General features: G+C 43.3%; 1 protein-coding gene across 35 annotated transcripts in view; it reads left to right on the forward strand.

Moving 5' to 3' along the window:
- CLASP1 (cytoplasmic linker associated protein 1) overlaps nucleotides 1-24461 on the forward strand; it is a 2584612-nt gene that overhangs the window by 355618 nt on the left and 2204533 nt on the right. For all 35 annotated transcript variants that reach the window (XM_069616701.1, XM_069616702.1, XM_069616704.1 and 32 more), the window contains one exon: nucleotides 17671-17768. In XM_069616701.1, the coding sequence (XP_069472802.1) occupies nucleotides 17671-17768 (98 nt within the window). The remainder of the gene's footprint in view (nucleotides 1-17670; nucleotides 17769-24461) is intronic.

Raw genomic sequence — 24461 nt, forward strand, 5'->3', positions numbered from 1 at the left:
ACTCGCCAGTTGATAACCAGCCCCTCCTTAATGAAGTTCTCGCTCGCGCAGCAGAACATTTTCACATCGACACCCACGGTGTACAGGAGGAAAGGGACTTCGCAGAAGAGTTGGTGGGAGAGAGGAGGCCGGTCGCTCAGACCATCCCTATCCTTAAATCCATCCAACGTAGAATAGATCCATCCCTGGTGAATCCTAACCTCACCAGAGCCGTCAACCCTAGAGTCGAAAAACTTTTTCGGGCAGCCCAGTCTGACCCTCTTTATATAACAGGACATCTTAAACCAGACTCCCTAGTGGTTACCAACACTCGGAAGAGGGCTGGGACACCCTTATCGTCGTCAGAAGCTCCTCCCGACAAGGAGAGCAAAAAACTGTACGGGTTTGGCAGGAAGGTAGCCTCAACGTCCGCCTACCAAGCAAGGATTGCAAACTCCACCACCCTGTTGGCAAGTTACAACTGCCATCAATGGGAAGAGGTCGCGGCGCTCATAGCCTCTGCTCCTGAACCGTTAAAGGGCCAGTTGGCTCGGATCTCGGCAGAAGGGAGAGCCGTGTCTGGTTGCATATTAAAAGCAACTTTCGACGCCGCGGACAACGCAGGAAGATTGATAGCAGAAGGTACTGTTATCAAGAGACATGCGTGGTTACGGCAGTCGGGGTTCAAAACAGAAACCCAGGCTTCATTAATAGACAAGCCGGTGGAACCCGATCTATTGTTTGGGAAAGCGGTCGAAGACGCACTTAAAAATGCCAAGGACGAATACGAGACTCTCAAATCCCTTGGCCAGTTTACCAACAAACCCCCTAACCAGAGGGGGAACAGTAATTTTCGTCGCCCACGCGGCCAAAATTCACAAAGAGGCAACTATGCCCAAGGACAGGGTACACAATGGAACAACAACCAGCAGTCTACCCAAAGTTACGGCAGGGGTAACAAGAGAGGTCGTGGAAGAGGCAGAGGCAGCCCCAACAAGGGAGGTGGCACGCCTCCACCAAAGCAGTGACGCTCAATTCAGGGTCCCTTCTCACGCAACCCCAGTAGGGGGACGCATTTCCAACTTCACCCAGGCTTGGGAAGGGATCACCTCAGACAGATGGGTGCTGTCAACAGTGTCCACAGGATATTGTATAGAATTACTGCAGCGTCCCCGGAACCACCCTCCACGACAAAGAATACACTCCTTAGAACATCAGAAGATCCTTCTCGAGGAGATCGCCATTCTGCTAGAAAAGGACGCGATAGAACTCGTCCCAGGACACCAGGTAAACAAGGGTATCTATTCAACTTACTTCCTTGTGCCAAAGAAAGATTTGACAATGTGCCCAGTATTGGACTTACGGCCTGCCAACAGGTATGTCAAGCCCCAAAAATTCCGTATGACCACGCTACAAGAGGTAATCCCCCTCCTAAAAAAGGGGATTACATGGCAACCTTGGATATGAAAGATGCTTATTTTCATATTTCCATGCTCCCAGCGCACAGAAAATACTTGCGCTTCAAGGTGGACAGTCGCCACTACCAATTCAAGGTACTGCCCTTCGGGATAGCTTCAGCACCAAGGGTATTCACCAAGGTACTGGCGGTGGCAGCTGCACACCTACGCAGGGAGGCAATCCCAGTGTACCGTTATCTGGACGACTGGCTCATAACGGGGGAAACCCCAGGAATTTGCAGGTCAAACATTCAGAGGACTATCGACCTCCTTCACGAATTAGGCTTCTCTATCAACGAGAAGAAGTCAAGTCTGGTGCCAAGCACCTCAAAACAGTTCCTAGGAGCAATCCTAGATACTCAGAAAGGGTTGACCTTCCCTTCGGAAGAGAGAATTCGGAATATACTACTGCAAATTCCACATTATCAGTCAGGTCAACAAATAACGGTACGCAAAGCTATGCGGTTACTAGGCATGATGGCATCATGCATTTACCTGGTCCCCCACGCGCGTCTGCGCATGCGTCCCATGCAGGAATGGTTGGCGAAACAGTGGTCTCAGGCAAGTGGTCAGTGGGACGATCTAGTGGTCGTTTCGCCAACACTCGTACAGAGCTTACACTGGTGGACAAGAGAGAACCTCGCAAGGGGAAAACCCTTTTACGGTCCAGAAGTACAGGCAGTGGTGACTACAGATGCATGCCTGACTGGGTGGGGAGCTCACCATCTCCACCACACAGCTCAGGGTCTCTGGTCTCACTCAGTAGCCAAGAACCACATCAACCTGCTAGAGCTTCTGGCAGTATTCCGAGCGCTTCGGGCGTTCGAGCCCCATCTGCTAAACTTGTCGGTGCAGATCCGGACGGACAGCACGACAGCCATGTTCTATCTGAACAAACAAGGAGGGACTCGTTCGCCAAATCTGTCCAAGCTTGCCCAGAAAATCTGGATATGGGCACTCAGACGGAACATCTTCCTGTCATCACAACATGTTCCAGGGGAGCTCAATTCCCTAGCGGATGCCCTAAGCAGAGACTCCCTCCCAGAAGAACACGAATGGGTCCTTCACAGAGATATCGTAGAAGATCTCTTCTCTCAGTGGGGTTTCCCCACTATAGACCTATTCGCCACAAGCGAAAACAAACAATGCCCAGGATTTGCATCCAGGTTCCCCCAGCCCGACTCCCAAGGGAACGCCCTGTGGATGAACTGGTCAGGGATGTTTGCGTACGCTTTTCCACCAACTCCTCATCAGGAAGGTGGTGTACAAGATGAACAAGGAATCGATGACGCTCATCCTAGTTGCTCCCATGTGGGCGAGACAACCATGGTTTCCACACCTACGCAGGATGGCGGTGTGCGAGCCCCTCAAACTTCCAGCCTGGTACAACCTACTGTCCCAGCAACAAGGTCAAACAGTGCACCAGGAACCCAACTCAATGAACCTGGCAGCATGGCTCCTGAGGTCATAGAGTTTGGCCATCTCAATTTACCACAAAGGTGTATGGACATCCTAAAAGAATCCAGGAAACCAAACACAAGGCACTGCTACTTTGACAAGTGGAAGAGATTCGTTATTTGGTGCCAGAATAAACAAATCAACCCAGTTGATTGCACTCCTTCCAACGTTGTAACATACATGCTCCACCTGCTGGACGCAGGTTTGGTTTTTAACTCTCTGAAAGTACACCTGGCAGCCCTCTCGGCTTACACCACATCCCATAACAAGGTATCGTGGTGGAAAGTACCAGTAGTTAAAGCCTTCATGGAAGGAGTAAAGAGACTTCACCCTCCTATTTCGAACCCACCGCCAGGATGGGACCTCAATGTGGTGCTAGCTAAGCTCATGGGCCCCCCTTTCGAACCCATGCATAAAAGTAGTCTCAAACACCTGACTTATAAAACGGCCTTCTTAGTAGCCATTACCTCTATAAGAAGGGTCAGTGAAATTCAGGCTCTGTCAGTGCAGGATCCTTTCTTTACTATCCACAAGGACAAACTGGTTTTACGCACACACCCTAGGTTCTCACCTAAATTTATATCTAAGTTCCATGTAAACCAGTCCATCGAGCTTCCGGCTTTCTTCCAGAACCCGCAAAGCTCAGCTGAGGTGAAACTACACACCCTTGATGTGCGTAGGGCGGTCCTCTACTATGTAAATAAAACCAGACCGCTAAGGAAAACAGATCAACTGTTTGTCTCCGTAGCTACAGGCAGAGAAGGGGATCGCGTCTCTAAAGGCGCGATCTCGAAGTGGATTATCAACTGTATACAGCTGTGTTACTCTCTTTCTGAAAAAACTCTGCCTTTTACGCCAAGGGCCCATTTTACTAGAGGCATTGGGGCCACTCTGGCTTTCATTGCAAATGTTCCCCTCGACACCATTTGCAAAGCAGCTACTTGGAGCTCTATTCACACTTTTACTCAGCATTACTGCATTGACACTCATTCCAAGACAGATACACAAGTGGGACAAGCGGTTCTAAGACACCTGTTTGCTCATGACCCTTCTCACATCCCACCTCCTTCTTATGGTACTGCTCGCTAATCTATGCACAGCATGTGATCTAAGCAGATTCCACAAGCCTCAGAAGGGATACATTACTCACCGTAATCGTATTTCTGATGCTTGTATCTGCTTAGATTCACAGGCGACCCACCCTTCCTCCCCTCCGAGAGAAGGCGCATGATTGCTTGTAGTCTTACCTTTCTGTCTATCTGCTTGGATTATCTGTACTCACGCTACTCCTCATGCTTCCTCATGTCAGAAAAAATACAATCTGAGGATCCTAGACGCGTGAGGGATCTTGGGTACAGTGGACGTCACACTAGGGATAGTATTACTGGCACGCCTGTGTCGACGCCCATTTTCGAGTTTCGAAAAACAAACTGTAATACTCCGCAGCTTCCACTAGATGTCGGCCTATGCACAGCATGTGAATATAAGCAGATACAAGCATCAGAAATACGATTACGGTGAGTAATGTATCCCATATATCCGCGGTAGACAGAAGGCGTCGTGTGAGGAGTGCTACCAACTAAAAATGGTGTCCCCAGGTTAGATGAAAATGGACTAAGACTCGAATTTTGATACCAATTAAGATGCAAGTATAAAAGATAAAGGATAACCTCCACCCATGCACAGTCGCAACCCAGATGATGGAGTCTATACAGTTGGAGTTAAGGGACAGCCTCAAGTACTGACCTTCAGTGCACCATCCAGATTAAATCCGTGGTGTGTATTTGTACAAGACTGAAACAACTGTCATGGGAATTGGCAGTGTTCAGAAAGAAGATCCTGATGTTCAGCATTTTATTGCTCCGATCTATAATGTGAAAGTACAAATAAGGGAGTCAACAGCCTTAATCAGAAAATCCCAGACCCTGGCTACAAAGGAAATTCATAAAATGGCCAGAATGACAAGAATGTATGGGACAGCAATATTCTTACCCCGGAAAGTCGGGTCACAGTGGATATGTGGGAAGTGCAGATGACGCCTCACAAGATGTTATTAGAGGGGATTGCTGCAATGGCCGGGAGAATGGTACCTGCATTGGAATGGAATGGAACTAGTAAATAATTATATAAAAAAGATTGTATGCCAATTTAAGAAAGAAAACAAGAAAAGAAAAAAGAATAAAAGGGGGGGGAAAAGAAAAAGAAAGACTTCTGCTATTAATTAGGAGTCATAATTTAGCATATTATTGTGAAATGGGAGGGCGAAAAAGGAAAAAGCAAAAGCCCCAATTGGAGTTTAAAATGCTCAGATGCACGAAATAACCCATTAGGCTGACTGAGTAATGCCACAGAAAAAGGTTAACCATTAAGCAAGGAGTTCAAAAAGTGAACCAAGCTTACCTAACACCGGCAACAGCTAATGTCCTGGAATTATCCTCAGATGGAAAAACAGGTGGAGAAATGCACTCGAACTGTCCCAGAACTCCACTATACACCGGAGACTCGCGTCTGAGACTCGGCACTGTTTGAGCCTTTAAATATCCAAACCAGTATTCTACATAATCCCACGTGATCTTATTAGGCGTCTCGCTGTGTTCTATTAAGCGTCCTCACGCTGAATAGCAGCTGACGGAAGCTTGCTCCTTGCTCATCAAGGGAAGCACTGAAATTACTGACCACTCAGGAGCGTGTCAGATTACACACGTTGGCCTCCAGAGTCTACTGCTCTCACTTCTGCGGCTTGGAGGAAACACAATATTTTTACCTCAGCCCCTATTTCATTCACGGGCTTCACTGTCCAATTAGGACTCTCACTGAGTCGCAGCTGGCAGACGCTTGTGGCAAAGAGTATACGCAGCTTGTACTCCTTGCTCATCAAGGGAGGCACTGCAGTTACTGACTGATCAGGAGTGTGTGAATAAATACACGTTAACCTCCAAAGTATACTACTCTCATTTCTACAACTTGGAGGGAACACAGTAGTTTTCCCCAGCCCCTATTACCTAGACGGGCTTCGCAATCCAATTAGTCAGGCGACCACATGTTGTTACATCATAGCAAACGGCGTGGCCATGGCAATTTCATGCATAATGGCCTGCCAATTTCTGGGACTAGATTTTAAAGCAACCCTCGCCCTACAAACGTGCAGACTGCATCTGGGAAAAGGCGAATTATGTATAGTGCCCTTATAGAATTACAAGATGATGAGAAGATGTATTAGTACCAAAGGGCCATGTACCAGTATGGTGGTGGTATACCAACAGTCTCCTACATGGGATATCCCCAGTGGGTGTATCAGCCATATTAGGTGCCTGTGTGCCAGGGTTCTAAAGTATTAAGTCCCTCTGTCAGTGCTTTTAAATTAAAAATCCATAATTCCTCTTTGTAGGCTAGATTTTTTGAAAAGTTGTGTCGGATTTTGACCGAATACCTTCTCCACACAAAACCATTCCATCTGTTCTGCTTTATGGCCCATCTCCACATAGTGAATAACCATTGGGGCATTTAAGTTCCGGGTTTTTTAATTTGAACTGTAAACACGCTACTGGTGTAATAACTGTCTTAACCAGGTCTGCCTTCAGCCACTCAATTTATAAGAGCTGTGTGTCCTTCACTGCCACAACATTTTTCTCTGCTCCCACTTGTTTTTCTGTGATGTGACCTTACTAATTTTCTCTCTGTTGCTCCTGCAAGGTGAGGCTCTAATACACAGTATTCAACAAATTTAACTTGAAATGAGAAGCAGCTATAACTTAGTTCCCGGTACACATGAACACATGAACATTCATGCTTTACAAAGGTGTCTTGTGGAGGTTGATAATTGCAACCCTTACCCCTTAACTGCCAGGGGTTCCCCTCCCGCCCCCCAGTGCCAAGGCCTTTTTTTGGTGATTTTGGTATGTTGCCATTCAATGCCTTGTAACTTTCAGGGATCACACAAAACAGTGCCTTGGCACTGTGAACGTAGTGTCAAGGACGCAATACCTCGTCCTTGGCACTAAAGAGGTTGATGCAAATTCCCAGACAAACTGTTATTGTTGGATAGATATACTTGTATGCCACCATTTGGCTTCGGGACCCAAATGGAGCTTCTGGCACCTGTTGATATCAAGCTAACCAGGCTCTTCTAGTCCCTATCCAGGAGCCAAATAGCTTCCAGCAATTTAGAAACTTGGATTTTGCATGTTAAACTGTTTTCTTTTTCTTTTAGTACATATTGATGATGATACAAATAGCCTTTTTATGATGTTTGTAGATCGACTGTCATGGTGGTCCAGAAGTCCGAAACATTTCGAGAATGTAAAATTGTTCATTTTGCTGTAATCTAATTAAAACAATGTTAATAAGTAGATCATAACCAGAATAAAAAGCTTTGTTTATTGGAGAACAAATCATTTGTGTACCTAAGGAATGTACGTGTGCATACCATGCAGAGAACACATTTCGCCCATCTTAGACTACATCATTCATACTAATGTTTGCCTCTGGTGGTTACAGGACTTTCGCACCTTGACAATTGCATCAACATTTTTAAAACATGCCCACTAAAGTGTATCGCTCTTCATAATAGAAGTCTACCCGTTCATGCCAAAACAATGTTTTTTTGCTTGATCAAGTACGAATTCCAGGTTCCACGCTTCATCACGTTTCGGGGATCTGGACACATTTAGGTTCCCTTATCTTACAAAATCTAAGTTTTTGTAATACTCTAATATACAATGCTTAATATTTGGGACTTCAAAGTACAATACTATTTTTAGATAGAAAATTGGGTACATGGTTGCAGTGCACATGGGATTTAAACGGCAGCCATGCTTGGTGTGGCATCTTTATGGTTTCATTTTATCATTCAACACTTGCGCTTTTAAAACGATGCGCGTAGAGTGGATTGGGCTGTTAAAGATTTTCTTTTTGCAACTTTCCCTCCCGTTTTCTATGGCATCCCATTCCTTTTGCTCTGTTTTTGATCCTGCCCTTCTTAAAGGGAACTGTAAAGCCTTCAGCTTCACTTCCCTTGCCTTTAGCTCATTGTTATTCAGACTATCAGTACTTGGAAACTTTGTTTCCCTTCTGAATGCTTGTATTTTTACATTGAACACGGTACCTTGCAGTGCAATGGGGATACTTGTGTTACCCTAGCCTTTTCTACATGAAATTTTGGGTTCCTGTTTATATTTGCCTATAGACAAGCTGGTCGCAGCACTAGCATTTGTTCTGTTTTTGCATTATTTTTGATGTGCAGCTTGGTGTTTACCGGGTATTGCTCTAAATAAGGCTTGTGCCCTAAAATGGCTGTGCTACAAGATTTTAGCTTGTTCTTCGGCTGCCTTCCTACATTCTTGGGTCAGGAAAGTCATTTTTAAGGCTTGGAGTCCGTGTGGCTCAAGAAGGGGGTTGGGAATTCTATTACCAATCCACATCACTGGCGCCAGAAATTCTGCTAATGGGTCGGCTGTGAAACCAGTAGTTGTCCCTGATTGGACAACTACTGGCTGTTTGAATGGTGCTGATCCTTACCATTGGTGGGCTTGGACTTGCTTCCGGCTTGGAATTTGGTTAAGAGGACTCCTGCAGCCATTCTTCAGATCTACGTTGGAGCCAAGAATCCTTTGAAGAATAGCAGCCTGCTTAAGATACAAAGAAGACTCCCTGAAGTGGCCCAACATCCCTTCCTCTGTCTGGCCCGGTGAAGCCCTGCTCCTCTGCCTGATCTCTGAAAACCGATGTTGATGCCTTCTCGAGGATCCAGCTCCCGAGAGCATTCAGAAGTGTTCTGGATTGCCTTGTGGACTGACCAGCTCCAGCGTGGGCTACCCCACCAGAAGTGTTGCCATTCCGCGTTCAAGCCTGGAACTTGGGGGGTCGCAAACCTGTGCCACAAGTCGCCTTCTCCTCAAGTTTCAGTTCCCTCTTTTCAAGAGAACCTGTCAAGGAGCAGATGTTGATTGTCGCAGGAACTCTCCTTCTAGTGGGAACAAGAACTGTTCTCTCCCAGCTCCCTCTTAACTTTCGTCATCGAAACTGGGCCAACCTTGGGTCTGGACGAGAGGGAGAGCGTACAGGTCTTCTGGTAAATTGTTGTTTAAAATTAAAATAGGTTGAATCTATTCTGAATCCCCGCAAGTCATTGCCTACCTAGAGAGAATACATACCTGTGAGAATCCTTGGGTTGGAACCTGTCTTTGGGCACTAGACCCCATAGATCATAGGGTTTGGACTTCTAAAATTTGAATGCGAATTGAACTTGTGATTGGTTTTCATGTGATGTATAGTGATTGAACATACTGGTGACTTGTGTTTATTTGTATTAGCACCCGGTGCGGGGGAGTCAACCCATCGGGTTGCTCTGAACGTGGGCTGAAATTTCTAATTCCAGCCTGCATTTTGGAGCTGCCCGCTGGCTGCTTCCTTGGCCCTGCACCACCATCTTGCTTGCCACCCACCCTCCTTTTTTGGTGCATTGACTCTGGTGTTAACAGCCCGGGGGCCCTTGTTAAACGCCCTCGCTCGGTGCCTTCAACCCATGGCCAATAACACCCACTCCAGGCCGCCACATCGAGTAATTATAGAGTATTGTGTGTAGATACTACCTGCTAATTTCACTTTTCAGTGTGTTCTAAAGTCCTAAAAAACTATGTTTATAACTGTCTAACTTATTGTGAATTATCCTGTGTGGACTCATTGAGGGCCCCTGACTGGTAACTCGCCTGAGACTAAGCCTTGACTGCTTTCCACACTACCTTGATTGAGTTTTGGCTAAACTCTAGAGATCCCTGTCCAACATAACTGGGCTGGCCTCCTAAAATGTGTCCACCCGGGCTGATTTTAGAAATCCATTTTAACAGGCTGATTTTCTTTTAAAAAATGTTTTTTTTTAAAGGTGATGCAGCAGTTGATTTCAATCATTTAAGTAGATGGGGATGAATTTCACAGAAATGTAGGGAAAAAATATTTTCTGCTAGAAAATAGAAGGAAGACTTCAAGAGAGGGAGGAATAATCAATGGACTAGTTTCAGGGAATAAATGTACAAGGGAAAGCAAAGTGAATTTGTTGAATCTAAGTTTTAAAGGAAACCGGAAGATTGAGAAGTGAGGTAGGTAAGACAAGTGCCATCCGTGTATTTGAATGCTATGTATATGAAAATAATCTTTTGAGTAATAGCCAATAGAGGCAAAGAAATTAGTGTGAAAAATGAGCAAGCAATCGCGTTCTGGTGAATTTGACATAAACTTGAAGGGGTTCTATGTCGTGACTTTTTTACATGGTCCAAGTTGGATTGACTCACTATGCTCAGGACCTGCTCGACCACTGTTTGTTTTTTTTTTTGTTGGCCTGGCACGGCCCCCATGGTGGAAATGGAAGCAAAGTCAGAAGGGATTGGAGGCACTGCAATCAAAGTAGAAATAAAGTAGTGTTAAGCAGGAGAAGAGGACGACCAGGATGATTAGAGATGCACTGTGGGAAACGCATACAAGAGGGAGGAACAATCTGGCTGACAGAATCCATAAGGAGAAAATATAATGTAGCTGGAAGATCGAAATTGGGTTGGGGGGGCGGGGTTTAAAATAGTCTTGGGTGATGATTCTGAAGGGATAGTGTAAAGTCAGATGGGAGAGTGTAGTTCGCTGAGCACTGCAGAAATATGGGTAAATTGGTGATGTTGAAAAAAGTGGAGGACACAAAGAAATGGAAGGCTGTAATTTAAGAGGCAAAGTGTAAGGAAGAGTCGGACAGGGTTAAAAAACATCCTATCACCACCCACTTTTTTATTAGCCCCCTAGGCAAGTGGTGTAATGGACAGTTTTACTTCCTACAATCTGACAAGTACTCCTGACAGAAAAATATACTAGAGCTTGGATGTCGCTGAGATCAAGCAAAAGGTTTCCAAAGCTGAGGAGAGAGATGTGGAACTGACATTAAACATCAGCAGGGTTGAAATACACCCAACTGAAGTGGATGATAAGGTGTTGAGGATGGCGGACCATATAAGGGACTTGCAATTCAAAAATGACAAGTTAACCATAAAGATCACTGAGCAAGAAAACTTTTCAAGAAGAAATAATGTCAGAATTGCTGGTTTTCCAGAAAACATTGACGAGGGCAGGCCTATGGATTTCTTGGAGAAAACTCTTATTACCCTGCTTAAGATGGATCCTAAAATAAGACTGGAGATGGAAAGGGCACATAGGAGTTTGGGTCCAAAGTCAGCGCTTGGTCAAAGACCAAGACACTTTGTGGTCAAATTTTAAGATTCCCAATTAAGGAGATGATCCTGAAGAAAGCACGTGAGCTTGGTTACCTGTCTTGTGGGGTTAGGGGGTGGGGGGTAGGAAACAGTCAAGATTTTTGTAGTCTTGAGCCGGGATGTACTGGATAAAAGGAAATAATTCTATATGGCCAAGGAAAAGGCAAGAACCTCAAATACTATATGGTATATCCAGCCATATTTCGTGTTGTAAAGGATGGTCAATTATTTTCCTTTAATGACTGCAAAAGCGTTGAAGCTTTACTAAGTGACCTAGAGAGCATGAACCTATGTAAGCTGCCAGTACTTTGCAAAGGATTTTACCTTCAAAGAAGAAAAGATGAGGATTTCTGGGGAGGCAACTGTTTGGCTCCTTATATAGTGGACCTTTAGTTAGTACATTACTTCTTAGTTTTTACCTTTATTGCTTTTGTTTTAATTATATTACACTCTTAAAAGGGTTAAATATAACAAAATACACGGTTCATGCAACTGTTAATTTCGTTTTTCATAATGTTTTCTTTTGCTTCGTGAGTTCGGGCAGTTGGAGAAAAGGACCTGGCCTTGGTGTCGGGCCGTCGCACGTACGCTTCAGGAAGTATGTGATCTGAGCTGTAGTAGAATCTTCTATGTTTGTGGTCAGAGGGGAGGAAGCAGCTAGAGCGACACTTCACCCGTCTCAATGGTGCCCTGTAGATGGCGACTTTTATAAGAGCTGCGGAGCGCAGAACAGACTGTGGGATGTATGGTGGAGGAACGGTTGCATGATGAGTGTTGAAGTGCGGTTGCGGTCTCCTGCTGCCGGGATGTGGTGATACGTGTGATTCTAGCAATGCAGTGCAGAGCATGCCGTAAAGTCAGCAGGGAGATTTCCTTCAAGGACTGCAAATTCCCCCTCTGAGTATTATTATGAATGCCCGTGACATGCTCTTCTACAAGGCTGTAGTACCAAAGCAAGACTTTCGTCCACTTAGCTTTGCTTAGAGCCTAGTGGTGGTTTAATTTGCATAAGAGCGCTCCCTCCCCTACATCCTCAGGGTTGCCTGGAAAACATCAATAAACAGGAAAGTCTGCATTATGGCTTGTTTCTACAGTGCGTGCGATCTCTGTGTGATCATACGAGACCGTTCCAGGCAGACTAGCATTAATAAGTTATAGACAATAGGTCACAACTGAAGTGAACACTGGAAGTTGCAAGTTTCACATGTGTTCTATTGCTAAACAAGAAGGGAAAAGGGTACGGAAAAGAGAAAGAAAAGAAAAAATGTACGTGACTGAGTGAACACTGCAAGGGTTTCTGAATGCCGGCGGACAGCAGAGACAGATGGCATTCCTGAACTACCTTGGTGCTTCACATCGGCCCAGTGCTCAACTGTTTTTAATTGTGGGGATGGCTGCAATGGAGCAGAGATCAAGTGCAGTGGCAAGAGCAGGGGTCCACAGACATGCCGGAGTTGTTGTAGAAGCTCGCAGCATTTCCCTTTTGATCCGGTATATTGTACTTTGCCATTTGCCTATCCAAGATGACGCTGATTTGGCCCACAAGGATCTTATGGGAAATGAGGGGAGATGCGAACTGTGGAAGAATGTACTGCGAACCAGGGTTAAGGCTACTCCTAGAACATAGACTGCAGCAGGAACATGGAACTGAACTACAAGCTTTGGCTTATCTGTTTCTGCGCTTATGAGGCCAATATTAAATGTAGTTTATTGAGGATAGTCTGCATTAGCATAATTTTTTATTGCTGTTAAGTATCATTGTGGTGGAATTTATAGCTGCAGCAAGGAGGGAGGTTGTAATGAGACTAAAGAGGGAAAAAGCGGATATTGTCCTTTTGCAAGAAACCCCTTTATTGGAGGAATTGAAATACCCAATGACTAGCACGAAGTGCAATAAGGTACTGTTATCAGTCAAGAGAAGTGGAAATATTACTTTGCAGACTGGATAGGAGTGTGGAGAGGGCAACTATGGACAATGAAGGGAGAGTGATTTTGGTTGATGCAAAGTATGAGGGTAATGTCATTACAATAGGATCCATCTATGGTCACTGTGCTGCGGGGGACAATTCTTTCATAAAAGTAGCATCCCTATTGCAGAATGAGTGGAGTGACTTTAACTGTGTCCTTAATCAGAAGTTGGGCTGCTCAGTGCAGCGCTGATATTCGTCAGAGAGTACAAGTGGAGCATTAGGAGCACTTTTGCAGAGTTTTGATTTAGCTGGTATCTGGAGAACAATGCATCCTGGAGAGAGAATATTATTTTTTTCACCAGTCCACGAACCGCACTCTAGACTATTTTTTGATCTCGGAAAGACTCATTGAAAAGACGGTCAGTGTGGATATAATGGAGCAAGGTCTGTCGGATCATTCTTTGATCAAGTTGAGGTCAGAATTAGGTAATGTCAGGTCGACCACGTCAAGATGGCGTTTAAAAACATACATATTAAAGGATCAGGAAGTTCTAACATCTTTAAAATCGTTCATTAAGTCCTTTTATGAGATAAATATAGGCTCAGGTGATGAATTAATGGTCTAGGATAGTTTCAAGGAGACTATTGGGGTTGAATTAATGAACATTACGTCCCGTAAAAGGAAGTTGGGGATGATGGAATTGAAACTTTTGCAGAGTAGGTTAGGTGAGTTGCAGAAGACATTTCAATTATCAAGAAGTAGAGTTGATAAGGCGGAAGTGGATATATGGGGAGCAGGGAGATAAGGGTGGTAGACTGCTTGCCAACAAATTGAAGTGTTTGATAGATAAGGCATATGTTCAGAAAATAGTGAATGAGCATGGAATATCGCTGATAAAAAGGGAGGATATATGCGAGTGCTATAGAAATATTTATGCATCCTTATATACTGAAACCAAATTTCCAACATCTGACAGTTTAGAGGAGTTTTTGGGGAAAATTAATTTGCCAAAGTTAACTGTGGAACAAGCAATAGCCATTGACCAGCCAATCGCAGAGGAGGAGGTATTAAGAGCTATTGATGAGCTTAATATAGATAAATCGCTGGGTCTTGATGAATTGCCTGTTGAGTTTTACAGAGCTGTTGAGCCCGAGCTAGCCCATTTGCTATGTAGCCTATATAATTACTTTATGATAGAGGGAGTTGTGTCCAACGATGCGGGAGGCATGTATTACAGTTATCCCAAAGCCAGGCAGAGATCAAACAAAATGTGGGAACTATAGGCTAATATCGTTGCTGAATGTGGATGCAAAAATGTTTACCAGGGTATTGACTAATAGGTTGGATATATATATATGTTGGCGAGCTGATTGAGCATTGCCAGGTTGGGTTTATGCATGGTAGGCATGGCTATGATCATATTAGGACCATCTTAGATTTGTTGGGGCTCCCGAAAGACAAGGTAGGGAATATGTTATTAATTTTTTATGGACACTGAGAAAGCTTTCGATCGAGTCAATTGGAGTTTTTTTTAGAAGACACCCTTAAGAAAATGTGATTTGGGAATACTTTCTTGAGTTATTAAAGCTTTATACTCCTCAATCAATGCAAGAATATGGGTAAATGGCGAACTCTCTGCTTCTTTTCCCTTGACCAGAGGTACCAGACAGGGGTGCCCGTTATCACCCCTTCTCTTCAACCTGGCATTAGAAACCTTTCTAACTTACATTAGACAGGAACAAGGGCTTATAGTGGGGGATAGAGGAATTAAGGTGTTGTTACATGGGTGACATGATAATGTTGGCTATCCCGGAGGAGGGTGGGGATAGGCTTAAGAGTATGTTCGAGGAAGTGGGTCACCTGTCTGGTCACAAGATCAATTGGGAAAAGTAGGTGTTTCCACTGGATGTTACTCGCCCGTGCGGGCCCTTGAGTTCATGGAATTGTCAGTGGGCTACGGAAAGTTGCATTATTTGGGAGTCCACCTGGTTCGAGATTTGTAGAGGCTGGTGCAGTTTAATATAGCAAAGATTATAGAGGTACTTCAGAGGGATGTATTGAAATTGGTTTGTTTAACGCTTAGCATCTTGGCCAAGGTTGATGCAATAAAAAAGGTGCTTTTACCAAAATTTCTTTACATTATTCAGTCTATTCCACTTAAATTCATGAAGAAGATTATTAGGCGCATTGACAGTTTTTTAAAAAAAAATGTTTGTGGGGATAAGGTAAGAGACCTAAGATTACACAGTATATTTCATTGCGGTCAGTGCGATAAGGGTGCTTTAGGTATCCCAATTTAGAGGATTATTGCACAGGGTTTGTATTGAAGAAATCAGTGTTATACTTTAATGGGAGGGGCAATGGTATGCCAGAAAAATGTCTGCCGTGCTCTCGGCAAGACCTATACACAATGAAGAAAGTACCCAACTTGATTGCCAAGTTGCCTACAATAGAAGCAACTGGAGATGCTTTGAGGACTTTTCTGACAAATGGTGGATACAATATATGGATTCACTGAGGCATCTTTGTAGCACAACTTGGGGCTTCAAATTTTTAACAGGATCTTCTGCTGGTGAAGTTGGGTTAAAAAAAGGTATTTTAAGGGTGAATGATGTGTGGAAGGATGGTCACTCCAGAAGGAACTATGGTTTAGGGAAAAGAGAACATAGGTGTTGCACTGAATTGGAATCTCTTCTCGCGCAAAGACGGGGGATGTTGACCAGCCCTATGAAAGATAGACTGACAGTCTGCAGTATATTCTATTAATCTCCATGTATTTTATTCGCCCTATCTGAGGCTGATGCCTATGGAGAGTTAATGTGTGAATTAATGGGATAAACTACGCCAAGCATGGGTGAAGGAGTTGGGCAAAGATATATCTGTAAATGATTGGGACAGTTTGATGAGAATTGGCACTAGTTCGAAGATGGACTTGAATCTGCGATATGTGCGTCAAAGGATTTTGTCGTTTATACTAGACACCAGCATGAAGGGTCAACTTGGCTATGGCCGATGATGTTTCATGATGGCACTGTGGTCAGATAGGGGGGGTACTGTATTACCCATGGAATGGGAATGCTGAACGGTGGCAGGTTTTTGGGGTGATGTTTTGAACAGATTGGACTTAACACTGGGAGTTGAATTGCCTAGGTCGTCATATTCAACAATTTTGCTCTCTAATAAAGAGAGGTGTATGGTAGCTCGAGAGCATAGTGGTTGGATCAATAGAGTTTTGGTGGTGGCTGCAAAGCAAATTCTAAGGGTATAGAAGTCGAGGAAAAAGTCACAAATGGAGGGATGGTTGTCGGATTTTCAAATCTTGTCCCGCTATGAGAAAGTATGCTGAAAAGTCGGGAACGGGAGGGTAAATACTCTGAGATATGTGGACCATTTGATGAATTGTATAGTTCATGCCGTTGTTGCTATAACAAAGAGTTGGTAAGATATGAATGGATGGGGAATAATAAGGAACTACGTCTTGTTGTGTGTTCATGTTCGTTGTGTGCGTGTTGTCTACTTGTGTTCTCTCTGAAGAATTGTTTTAGTGAAACAATGATGAATGTCATGGTTGATAAGATTGTAAAATGTTAGTATGGTTGGTGTTATAACTTTATTAATAGATACAGTAAGAGCTTAGTAGTTGTAGTGTAAACCATAAATGTTATGAATATCTGCATGGTATTTTTGAAATGATGGCTCGTTTTTTAAAAAAAACACTATCTATTAAATGGATCTAATCAAGCCTGACAACCTCCACCCCAACTGTCATTAGTATAGTACAGATCAAACGGTGACATCAGCAGGGATCTGCCACAAGAATCTGCTATGCTGCTATTGGTGCCTTTTCCGAATAAGGTGTATAAACCATCTTTTTCCTTACAGAGAGCACTGATTACAGAAAAACGTACCTAATGTTTTGGTCCTCTTCATCTGCTTAAGAATGCTCCCATCAGGAATGCGAATTTTTCCTCTCTATTGAACATTTAAGTCCCAACTCAAAGTAGAGCGTAAAGTGGCTCTACTTAAAAACTTAATGGGGCTGATTCATGGAATTATTTGTGCCGAAAACGGGGATTTGTGCGCCATTCTGCCCGCAAATCTCCATTTGTTAAACAGGGATTTGCAGGCAGAATGGCGCACAAATCCCCGTTTTTCAGTGCAAATAATTCCATGAATCAGCCCCAATGTAGAGTTGCACATAAAACCAGTCCTGACAATATAATCAATGCATTCTCATAGAGACTTGTTAACAATGCAGCCAACACTCTTGACCAACAACTGATGACAATCTGCAGCTCTACAGTGGATTGTGCTCTTGTTCCGACAGTCTGCTATTTTCAACTCTCCTATACAAGATGAGTTGCAAACTTGAGAAAAATATTTGACTATCGTGGGGCATGATTATGGCCATAGTGCCATTTCATCCAAGCAAGCGGTTTGTTATTGGTTAGTGTAACAATCTGTATAAACCAAGCTCAAATTCCTTTAGTGGGGCCTGCTCCTGCCTTTTACCCACATCTTGATAGCCATGATGAGCGATAAGTAATTGTAGGCATAACCTCTGTAACTGTATGCCTGGAAGTGAAAATGGTTTAAGTAAAATATTGTTCTATCTGCAGGTCCGTGATGCTGCAATAAACAGTCTGGTGGAAATCTACAGGCATGTTGGCGAGCGAGTGAGAGCAGATCTTAGTAAAAAAGGATTGCCCCAGTCCCGGTGAGTTGAAACCCTGTATGCAGGTTTGAAACGTAAACAGTTCTCTTGTAAAAACGTATCAATGACAATGTGGATAAGTACATTCTTCAGCAGCTCTGACCGTGGGCGTTATGCAGTGGTTCTCTTGTGCATTATTTTTACCCTGGTTGTTTCCTCCACATCGGTTTCAGATGCAGAGGCAGTGCTACGATTCTAAAGCTCGCCTGATGTGAAAAATTATGAATTGCTTCTCCAGGATCATTTTCTGTTGACAGTCCATATATTTGAGGACAGAGCAGGCAATGCATGAAACACATGCAGCCAATAAAATATCCACACATCATGCAATTTCATGATAATAGGACTCAAGTAACATTATATTAGTCCTCATGAATAACGAAACAAAAAAAAACAATGTTAACCCTCATAGTTAAAAACACGAACATGAAAGAACTTACACTGATGGCCAATCAGAAAGCATTAAAAAAGTGACAACGTTTCATACCCATCATCAGTAATTTACGAGAACGAACAGCATGCCATGGGTTGCACTAGTAAATTATGCCCCTGACCTCATTTTTAGCAGTAATCGAGGAGATGATGAACAAAACTGATCCATAGTCATTGACCAAAAAGTAAACATGGGCCGACTGCATAGTGGGAAAATCACTTTGGGGAATGGTCCCCTGTCAACATTAGAAGGTGCAGAAGGGAAGAAGGCATCAGGGGCATTATTAAGATGTAAATGTTAAATGTTGTTTTGTTGTGTAATATTTTAAAGGTTTGAGTTGAAACCAATAAAATTAATGTAAAAAAAAAATGTGCCACACTTAAAACGTGGGGCACCAAATAAAATTGCCATCAATCATGGGGGCTAACACTAATTATGCTTCTTAAACCTCGATTATATACAAACTTTGTAGCACGGGTGAAAATGGTAGAACAGCGACTTGGAACATATCATAAAACTTTGAATCACCATTACAGCAATCAAATAAAAGCAACTCATGTTAAAATTGAAATTACATCTTAATAGAAAATAAATGATAAAACTAATTTTAGTCTAAAACTGCATCACTTATTGAACCTTCATATAAAAAATCGGCACATATAAAGGTTTAAATAGGGCCACGTATTTATATACTGTTATTTCTTCATCTCCTTTGGTGGGATAATAATTTGGACCTTCTTATCCAGGCCTTTCTCAGGTAGCCAGGAAAAGGCCACTTTTACCACTGAAGATGCCAGTAAAAGTACGAGTGCTGGTGTAAAATGCCTCAAACAACATTCTCTTAATATACCCAATAATGAACCCTTCCTGATATCTGACTGTAGGGCATACAATAACAACGTGGGCCAGAGTGTCTTTTCCTGCAAATACAGCGGGAATTAACTTCTCTTGTCTGGCCCTTCCACCACTTGAATGTCACAGCCTTCAAAGGGAGTACATTGAACGTGCCCTTAGAGGGAAGAATCCTTTTATTGGTAATTCATGACATTGATTGGTATCCTGCAGCACCCTCAAAGTTAGAGAGGCAAATAGACTGACCTGGGTTCTCTGAAACTGCGCATCTTCCCTAATCTGGGCAAACACAGTAGTTTTGATTTCAACCTATGTTTAGAGATTTAATTCATGATTTCTGATTTGTCATAACGCACGCTCATGTGCACTTTATATGTTGGAACCTAATGTGTGCAAGCCAGCCTTTTCTATCCCAGCTTCTTTCCTGACTAAGGCTCTCGTTAATTTGTGTGTTGTCCATAGAGCATGTCAAAATAGGGTTGGTCTGAAAACTAAGACGTCAGTAAGTTAAGTGGATGTAGTTTCCACATGAATCATATATACTGATGTGTAAGACAAAGCAGCCAATCAACGGGCAAGAAAAGCATTCTCTTGCAGCCATACGACCCAGCGGGGATTGCCTGACCCATATAAATAGATGGCATGTGATTGAGCAGTGATGAAGAGTCTTGGCAAATCTAAAAAATACCCCATCACATGCTTTATTTTCGCAGCATTTTTTATCAATGTGACTCTCCAAGGTCAGCCACTGATAGTTGTTTTCCCAGACAGTCAAAATAGTTGCAGGAAGCAAGCCAGTGACCATCCAGAACAAATGGCGGTAACCTTCTTTTTGGTACCAAAAACCCACAACTATTCTGGTAAATTATTAAACCAATAGATGTCATACAATGTTAAATACGCCTCAGCCATTATTTGTAGTGATTTTGGGATTCTGCAGTGTCTACATAACTGAGAACAGGCCTTCGCCCACATCTTGGTACCGCTGCCTCAATTGCCTCTAGACTACTTTCAAGCGAATGGACACACAGATTGAAGAGGGAATAAGCACACACCCTTGCTGAAACCCCTTCATAACCTGTATCTGTTCTCTCAATGTGCCCATGTTGCCATAGTGGACCATACTTTGGAGTCTTCTTGCAAGACCTCTGCATATGTAAAAGGGGTTTAGGACCCCCCCCATACTACTAAAGGTTCGCCAAAGGATTCTCCTTTTCACGTGGTGTAATGCCGAGTTCAAATCCATAAATACCATGTAGGCAGGAGATCCTATGTCTTTGACATATTTACCCAGAATTAAAAATATATTCAGACACTGATGAACAGTGTTAGGACCGGCCCTAAAGGCCAGCTATATCCTTCTCCTGCACTCATTGCTCCATCCTTTTCACCATTATTGATGCAAACTGTAGAAATGCTGTGAAATAGAGTAACCGAGCGACATTAAGATGGATTGGACTTATTGCCCTTATAATGTATTGGCACTATAGTCCCGATTTACTTGATGACACAATGACTATATGCCCAGAAGACTGTGTCCATCATGCCTATGCCCCAAATAGATAGTTACATTTTAAAAGTAGATTTTCCACATTTTGCCTTTTTGTTATTACAAATGTGTTAACTTGCCTTACTCATTAGCAACGTTATGAAGTTGACAACTTTTTTGATCTTGTACCCTTGATGGGATTTGTACATCATTGTTGCGTTTCAGTATTTAATGGTTTAAATTGTATCCTATTTCTTTCTCTTTTTGTTCTAGTTCAACTGAACATGTCTGCAGTTAAACCTTTTGCTGTTAGTTGCTACCCATTCCCTGTCCATTTTAGGTGTAATGGAAGGGACAGTGTTTTAATGTGGGGTACTTTGTACAGCCTTCATAAGAAATGCAGAAGAGCATTGCTAATACTATTTGGAATATTGAGTAGACGTACAAGGGAGAATCTTGGCTGTATTCTTCTGTGAACTAGAGTATATACAATGAATGGTGCCTTTATTATAATCCCACCAAAACGGTATCTATGCACTCAATTAAGAGTGAATTAGCTCTTGAGCCATTTATTTATTCGCATTTGTTGAGCGCACAGGCAGCCCAGAGGGCATCGCGGCGCTTGTTACAGATATGAAAATGACTTGTTGTACATACAGTGAAGTCATTACTTAGTTGCAATAGAAGAGTAGTAGCTACAGGAGAGGAGGAGAAAAGAGTAAACGACACAAAGGAAGAGGCATTAGTTAAACAAGGTGTTTTTCAATATTTTTCGGAAGGCAGTGAGAGAGGTTTCTGCTCTGAGCGTGCTAGGTAGTGCGTTCCATAGCTTAGGGGCAATGTAGGGGAAACTTATTCCACCTGCTCTAGCTCGTTTGATGCGTGGGACCCTAAGTTGGTTGGTGTGGCATTGCCTAGTTGGTCTGGTGGAGTGAGATCTGGCTAGCGTATCAGACAGGCATGAGGTTGCAGACAGGTTGATACATTTGTGTGCGGTGGTAAGTATTTTGAATGTAATGCGCTCTTTGACAGGTAGCCAGTGTGCTGCCTTTCTGGCTTGTGCGATGTGGTCCCTTTTTGGTATATTGAGAGCTGCTCTTAGTGCATTATTCTGTGTTGTTTGGAGTTTGAGATTGGAGTTCGAGGTGCCAGCCAATAGCGTATTACAATAATCTAGTTTGGCTCCAATGGTGGCTCTGGCAATAGAAAGGCAGTTATCTTTGGTTAGGAAAGGTTTGATGGCATTAATGAGCTTAGTGCTCCGGGCGGAGGCAGAAACAATGGAGTTGACTTGCTTGTCTATGGAGAGTGAGGCGTCAATGTGGACTCCTAGTGTTTTAACACATGGTAGAACTGGGATGACACAATTGTCTATGCAGAAGTTGGTGTAGAGTGGGTCGAGCCATAAACTTACTATAGTTCGAACTGTGGCAATGTCCTGTTGAGAAGCAAGCTGCCATCATTCAGGTAAGGCAACGTGTTCTTGTATAGCACACGTGTGCCATTTTTGTAGCCATGCTGTTCACGGCTCTAAGAAAAGACTGGATAGGAGACTGGGTTACTCGGATAAGAGGCTGGGGCGACAGATTCAAATCCTTTGGTTTTGTTGTTTTCTGGTTTGAAGTAGCCGAGTCCTTCGTGTCTATGTAATTCTAGGTGGGTAGTGGTGGATACTCTTGTGTTTGTATTTCATTCAGACAGGAGAGATCAAGATTGGTTGGTTGAAATCAGCGCTGCAAGGACCTACGTAGCAGCTGATGTTTCCGATGAGGTGCGTTGGGTTTAGAGAAGTGAGCAGTGGTGTTGCACCATTAATGCGGTCTTTGTAGGCAGCTTCCTAGTGTACTCTAGTTTTGATTGTGTGAGTAGTGTAAGGTGGAGAGAGATGTGGATGTATTTTAGTTAGTCGGCTGTGTAAGGGTGCAGAAGTAAGTCTGACACAGTGGTGTTATGCTTGTTGGCAAAGACTTTTTAAAAAGAAATGAAAAGAAAAGCAAATACCAATCTGGCACTATTTCTGTGAGGGGGGTTGCCCTGCTTCAACAAAAACACTGACTGCCAGGATGTCTTGTAACTTCTAAAGTCTTGTGTCCAAACCATTTCCATTTCTTACATTAAACTTAACTAAGAAAAAACGTATTGTCTGCTTAGTCCAGAAGGAGGCCTCTCTCGTTGTGGATATGGGCCTTTAAAGTTCATTTCATTGTATGAAAACCACAATGTTGTTTTTTTTAAACACAGTTCCCAAATATCAAAATCGGGGTGAAAGTATCTTCCCCCTGATTCCTTCCTTCTTCCTAATGCCAAGCCTCGTATACTGACCTGCCACGTTTTGTCTGTCCTACATTGAAACTTGACGCTTCCTTGAACAATTGGCCCTTAGTTTCAGCTCTTTACAGTTATTTTCCTCTTTGACAAAGATCGCCAATCCCTCTTGAGTGTCTGACGTGCGCTGGGCCTCAGCCCTTTGATCAAATGTTTCTCTGCTCTTGTTTAGGTCCCAGACTCGTGTTTGCTTTTGTGGGTCTCCCCCCAACTTCATATGGGTCCCAGATCCTCGTGGCTTGGTGGTGTCAGTTTTCTACCCTTTCTCTGCACAGTATCCAGCTGAACAGACCTGGTGTACTCTCCTGCCAGGCATATCTTGGAATCCTCTTTCTACTTGTTTAGACCCTCTTGTGCCAGTTTTGGGCTTCTATTTCTTTCTGGTCTTTAAGCCGCTTATTCTGGCTTTGTCTTTGTGGTTTGCTTGGGTCCCAGAACACATTGTATTGGTCTTACGGGACTCTTGGTTTACTCTCCGGCCAAGTGTCTACTGATGTGGCATGTATTAATATTCTTCTGTTTCTCTTAGAGTCCGTGACCCATGTATTCGTATCCTTCGTTCCCCTCTGGTTCCAAACCCCTTTCTTTGTCTTGTATCTTTCTCATGGGGTTTTTAACCCCTACATTATGGGGCCCAATTTGCTTTGTGTCCCAGACCCCTTTGTATTGGCGTTCCGGGGCACTTGGTTTCCTCTCCTTTTAAGTGTCTATAGATGCTGAAAATGTTTGTGTCCTTATAAGTCTGTTACGGTACTTGACGATCATCATGGACTTCAGTGTTATTCCTTGTCCCAGTATTTATAGATGGTTTAGTTCCTTCCACTCTACAGATTGAAGTGTGGGGGACCATAGGGCACTGAGTGGGGTGAGAGGAAGGAGGAGAGTGAAAGGAAGCAGGGGAACAATGTGCTCTCCCAAGGTGATGGTTACTGCTCCCATGGAGGGCATCCATGTTGGAGGGTTTGGTTATCTGTGACAAAGGATTGTTGCTGTTCCGGTTTTGTTTAAAGGCTGCAGAGATACTGACCAGAAAGTCTGATCTCCCCTAGTCCAAGGCTTGCATGTTTTGTGAGGGCACGTTGTTTGTGGGAGACAAATTTATATAAAGGTTGCTAGACAAGTCGGTTCTGCTATAATTCACAAGTAACAGGTTTGTAATATGTTTGCAACACCTCCTTGTTATGCTAGTGTAATTTTAATTGCCACGATTTCAGATATTTTCTGAAGCGTAGGCCATTTTCCTCCGTGCTAGAAAGTTGTGCCAAGTGATTGAGGAAGATCCTTGTGTTCACATTGCAGCTTTGCACTGTTAATAAGGCTGCAGTGGAGGATCAAAGTGTTCTCAGAAGTTTTGTAGTTGATGAATTTCCCACTAGTCGATTCTGAACGCCTGCTGTGGAAAGCGTGATGAGCTATGTAAATGGTTTTAATTTAAGTTCTACATTTGATGGGATGCAGTGGAGTGTTCTTAGGGCTTAGGTAATGTGTGTCTTTTTTGTCTCTGCATTCTAGTTGGTGTTTTGTACTATGTACTCTATTATTTAGGTAATGGATTGGTGTGGGGCTCAGTTGTCTAGTGCCACAAATCCTAAACTCT

Source organism: Ambystoma mexicanum, chromosome 9 (genome assembly GCF_040938575.1).
Source record: "Ambystoma mexicanum isolate Mex_15411 chromosome 9, UKY_AmexF1_1, whole genome shotgun sequence".
Classification (NCBI taxonomy): domain Eukaryota; kingdom Metazoa; phylum Chordata; class Amphibia; order Caudata; family Ambystomatidae; genus Ambystoma; species Ambystoma mexicanum.